General features: G+C 34.9%; 1 protein-coding gene across 1 annotated transcript in view; it reads right to left on the bottom strand.

Annotated features, from left to right (window-relative positions):
• Nucleotides 1–2,038, bottom strand: part of LOC106462626 (vesicular glutamate transporter 3-like) — a 58,639-nt gene extending 56,601 nt beyond the window's left edge. The window contains exon 1 of the mRNA XM_022389942.1: nt 1,745–2,038. Within this exon, the coding sequence (XP_022245650.1) occupies nt 1,745–1,752 (8 nt within the window). The 5' untranslated portion in view covers nt 1,753–2,038. The remainder of the gene's footprint in view (nt 1–1,744) is intronic.
• Nucleotides 2,039–5,683: the final 3,645 nt, after the last annotated feature.

Below are 5,683 nucleotides of genomic sequence, written 5' to 3'. Positions count from 1 at the left end.
TGTAGCTTTGCGCGAAATTCCAAAACAAACAAACCAATCTGTTCTGTTCTCATCGCAGGTATCATGCCTCGAATTTCAGTGACATAAGCCCCCAGGCTTACCGCTCAGCCACTGGGGACATATTAATGGACGGTACAAATTTACGCATTCCCATTTTTAGTTTATCTAATTAAGGTAATCTAAGTTGCTTTCTTTCTTTTCTTTTTTTTCTCGAGTGCACAAAATCTCTTCCAGTTCCAACTATGGCCAGGTGGTTAGGGCGCTCGACTCGTAATCTGCGGGTCGCGGGTTCGAATCCCCGTCACACCAAACATGCTCGCCCTTTCAGCTGCGGGGGCGTTATAATGTGACGGTCAATCCCACTATTCGTTGGTAAAAGAGTAGCCCAAGAGTTGCCGGTGGGTGGTGATGACTAGCTGCCTTCCCTCTAGTCTTACACTGCTAAATTAGGGACGGCTAGTGTAGATAGCTCTCGTGTAGCTTTGCGCGAAATTCAAAACAAACAAACCAGTTCCAACTCTCCAGAAGCATGTTACAATTGTAACATTGATCTTAAATAAAGGTATATTTCAGTTTACACCGTCACTTGAGTTTTCACCACATTTCTTACCTTCCCATCCTTTTCTTGAACTTTGAAATTAAGCGATTTTAATCTCAATATAAATCATTTCCATACCAATGAAGAACAGGTCTACATGAAATACCTAAATATTAATAGAAAAAAAAGTACAGACACCAAAAAAAAAAAATGGCCAAATAGTGACTAGCGCTTCTCTTGGATTTTAAACTTTAAAAGAAAGACAACAACTTTTGTTCTAGGTTACCTAGGCATTAGTTGTGAACTTTTCAAATATCGCAAATCCATAATCCAAAATCATATTAAGATATTTGCTCATAGACATAAACTGGGATGGTATAGAAATTAGAAACGCTTTTCTAGCAAAGCTGGGGCCGTAGGTGCGTTATAAGAGCGGCGGTCAAATTCTACTTTCTGTCAGACAAGAGTAGCCCAAGAGTTGACGATAGGTGGTGTTGACTATAGCTGGCTGCCTTCCCGCTAACCTTTAAATTCAAATTTAGGGACGGCTAGCGCGGATAGCCCTTGTGTAGTTTGAGTGTATTTTCAAAACTTCAAACAAACGAAGAAAACATGTTTCTCCATTTAATATTAAATTATTCTCCCGCCCCCATTTTCATTCGGAGATATCTGAACTGACTACATCTTTTCGTATAATTTTGATATACATCACGTAGAATTTTATACTATTTCTAACTAATTTTAGTATTTTAATCTTTTATTGACACTTTATTTTGAAAATTGAAATGTTGTCATTTAGAACATTGTTCAGTTCATTCACTAACGTGACACTGTTTTTCAAATCAATTATTATATGTGATATACAATGATCGTACAGTGGGTTTGTTTGTTTGTAATTAATGGGCTATCTGTGCTCTTCCCACCACGGGTATTCAAACCCGGATTCTAGCGTTGTAAGTCCGCAGACATACCGCTGTGCTACTGGGGGAGAAATTAAAAAAAAACTCCGACAGTAAATAGAAGACACGTTCTGCCCAATACTTCATAGCATCAAAATAAAAAAACTATTTGTTATTTGCGTTTTAAGAGAACGCATTCGTGAAGAATTATTCTATGAAAACTAAATAAAGTTCTTATTTGTATAATTTGTAGATTTCTTGAAGTTTATATATATATAAGACAAAACGTATTGTTTACTTGACTTACCTCCGCATGTCGTCAACTTGTGGTCGTTGCAAATTTAAACTTCTCGGGTTCCCAATTATACCTGAAGATACCTTTTTATCCTAGCCTTTAATATGTGAGAATAATTCTTTCTTTTCAACTTAAACTAACTGTTTATCATGTTGTTTACTACGGCTTAAAGGATACGTAATCGCCTGGAACATCTAAATATTGTACGCTACCAGTAAATGAGTTTTTAAAAGGCAGACTACAATTATAAACGGTTTTACAACTTATTTAAGATAACTCAATATATAAATTCGGCTTTTCCTTTCCTTCCCCACCGTGAAGCATGTAAATGTCCAGTGTCTCCAGCTGCTTGTACTCGTCACTCATATAGCTCCTACATAGAGGGCGTGCGCTACACATAGCAGAAACTCGCGCAGACATCATACGGAAGGAATGGAAAGGTACAAAACACTTCATCGTACGTAATAAACTGCAAACTGGCTGTTTTTGACGCACTTAATAATAATAATAATTCTGTTAGTGTTTGAACATAATTATTTGGAATAATGATAGCATAAAATATAAGTATGATTCGTTAAATATTTATAGGGTTAAAAATAGGTGTTGAGCGAAATTTCGATTAGATTTCGATTATTGATATAAACGTCGAAATCGAATTTATAAGTACCAACATTTCGATTTGAATAGTATGTAAAAATAGATCGCGGTTTATGTTTTCACCCACAGAGGATCACTCAGAGCCACTCTCATAATTATCTTATACAGAGCTTAGAGAAAAGGGAAAACCAGTATTTTCTTTCTCCTCAATATTGCACTGCTCACTAAAAAAAAGAAATGTTAAATAAATCCATTAAGTCTGTGACCTTTTGTACAGTATTTTTCTTTCGGTTACCTTCTGTTTTGTTTTTTTCACCACATGCTTTTGTTATCAGAATTATCTAATTAGAATAATCGAGAACCGTAATCATAATTGGGATTATTTACAAGTATCGAATCGAATTTAAAAAACTGATAACTGCTCAGCACTGGTTAAAAAGTAACCTTTACAATATATATGACTTAAATAAATTTTTTTGGAAGCACGTAAAGCTAATTCATCATGCACAGTGATATTCCAAAATAACCGAGTAAAGCTAATTCATCATGCACAGTGACATTCCAAAATAACTTAGTAAAGCTAATTCGTAATTACAACGCCAGGAGTTTCAGACTAACCAAGTGAAACACTATAGAAATATGTGCATAAAAGCCCATATACATTGGTGCAACGTTGTTCTTTCGTTGGGCATGTCTTTTTAAGTTATTTGGTGAAAATAATTCAAAGTCCAGTCCACGTAACGATAACAAATGAGTTTGTTTCTTCCATAATGTTTCTACAAGCTGCCTTATCTTGTACACTGCTCTATCTTTTAGGTTTAAGTTTGCAAATGACGTTCAAACGAAAAGACCTCTCTAATGGTTTTACGACTTACGTAAAGATAAACTTACTCGTACAATTTCATTGCTAACGTATCGAGTAACATTGATCAAAACGATTCATTAAAATTAAGTGCTTCTCTGAATAACTGGCACTGAAAAACAATTGACTCAATGCTTCATTGATTCACTGCTAGCTTTCTATTTGACTGGCCCACTCGTGTTTTTATCTGGTTCCTCACTTCTATATATTCAAACTGCCGTAGAAAGCAATTCTGAGTGGTTAGGTCACTGCCACATTGCCATTTGTAGGGGGTCTGGAGGCATGCCCCCCCCCCAGAAAAGTTTTGAAAATTCAATGTTATGAAATTGAATCTTGAGCCATTTTAACTACAAATACTGCATACGAACAACGTAATGTATTGAATTCAAAGAAGCAAGTTTTAATAATAAGTTGCATACATGCCACGAAAACGTGGATAGGCCATAGCCTGACTGACTTTACCGCTGCCTACATTCCTGATTCATTGAAGTTACTGGATTTTTTTGTGACGTTATCTAGAACATTCTTGGCCTATTTTTATAAACTTACGTGATCTTAATGTTATACGTCCTATAACTAATATTTAAGTTGAAATATTGAAAATACAGCTTAGAACAATATGTTTATCAAGCAATACAATGAGATATAAAGTTGCCACAGTTAAGCGTGTAAGCCTGTTGTATTTATACTTTTAAGTATATTAATAGCATTATTTGTGTCAATTTTAGATCACGGATTTCATTTGACAAATACTTCAATCATTTAAGAGGATTGAGGTTTCTCAAGTAATACTTAGAGCATGTATTTAAAGTGCATTTAGAATTTCTCATAAAACTTACTGTACTTAAAGCAAATCAACGCCTTTGTACGTCACTATAAACAAAGTAATTCTGCTTGTTGTTCTCCTCCATTTCTAAATAATGTTGTTTATTCTGATTATATCTCTTCAAGTATTATTTAATAACAAGAACTGCAAGGAAAGCATTAGACTACAAGCTGAGACGTGTTTAAAACTCAAACGTGTGTGACTCTGGAAATATATACAAATTAGAAACTAGCAACTAAAACAACTTACAGGGAAACTATGAGATTTGGAAGAAAGCTGCATGTTGAAGAGAAAACTACCAGTCAAGCAAATTGTTACTGAAATGATACACAGATTAACAGAGCAAATTGTTACTGAAATGATACACATATTCACAGATTAACAGAGATCTAGGGTGGTCTGAAGGAAGTATAAAGTAGGCGCAAGTGATATAATTTTATATAAAAACTTATTACTGATGTCTTTCGATAGGTGGCGCTGACAAGTTGCTTTTTTTCTAGTCTATTACTTCTAGACTAGGGGCGGCTAGCGCAGGTTGCCCTCGAGTAGCTTTGCGCGAAATTGAACAAACAAACAAACTCCACTTAAAAAATAGCCAGCGGCATTACACAGAGATACGGTTTCAGTTGTTAAGCTTCAGTTATTATTTGAACATAGTGTAAACCTGCACCAGGCATGGTCATAATGCATGTTCCTATTGGCACCATCTCCTGCAAGTCGCTTATTTCCTGATCTGAACTATTCATTACAGATTTTGTTATAAGGGAGTTAGTTACTCACCAACTTGAAAATCAGCCTGCTGTTTCAACAACTGAATCCAATTCAACAACAACTACATAGAGACATGATAGTTATGTTCAGAACCAGACTATGGTCGGATGATCAAGCGTGTCAACCTAGACTGTCCATACATATATAGTTTCATGAAAAGTAAGAATAATACATAGATTAGCATTATTCGGGTACAATGTAAGAGAACTAACACATATATATATCTATATACTACTAAAACTCTGAGATTGTTTGTTTGTGGGCTTGTCTGTAATTAAATACAGCATAAACGGCGCACAATACTGCCATATTTGTAATGAAATGAGAATAGAAACAGAATGAAACAAGTTTCGTTAAAATTGAGACACGGGTTACCGAGTTAGCCCCGGTTTTCGGGTCACTTTTATGAAAATTTCTAGATGAATTTAGATACCTTAGGTGGCGCCACATATCGGTTTATCTATCTATCTATTCGTTTCCCACCTGATGAATCACTTTAAAATTTCTTTTATACAACAATATATGCATAACAGAAATTAAATGATGAGATGAAAATGTGTTATAATGGCACATAGAAAGAACAACAATAAAATGGACCTACAATATTATTGAATATTTGCAAATAGTAACTATGGAGACGAGGTAATAAAATAAAAATCAAGTCGAGAACAACAACAAAATTTTATAAACGAAAACCTCTCGCCGAACATTGATTATTGTATTATTTCCCTGTCAATGTTCCCATCTTCATTAAAAGGCATAAAATGACAAAAACAAGATCTTGAAGAATCTAACTATATACCACTAAAACTCTGAGATTGTTTGTTTGCTTATTTTCTCAATCAAAAAATCATTCACACTACCGTTCGCGCTCTTTACGAAACTTCATTGGGCC

Source organism: Limulus polyphemus, unplaced genomic scaffold (genome assembly GCF_000517525.1).
Source record: "Limulus polyphemus unplaced genomic scaffold, Limulus_polyphemus-2.1.2 Scaffold1213, whole genome shotgun sequence".
Lineage (NCBI taxonomy): Eukaryota > Metazoa > Arthropoda > Merostomata > Xiphosura > Limulidae > Limulus > Limulus polyphemus.
Note: the sequence above shows the minus strand (reverse complement) of the source record. Positions and strands in the feature narration are given on the sequence as shown.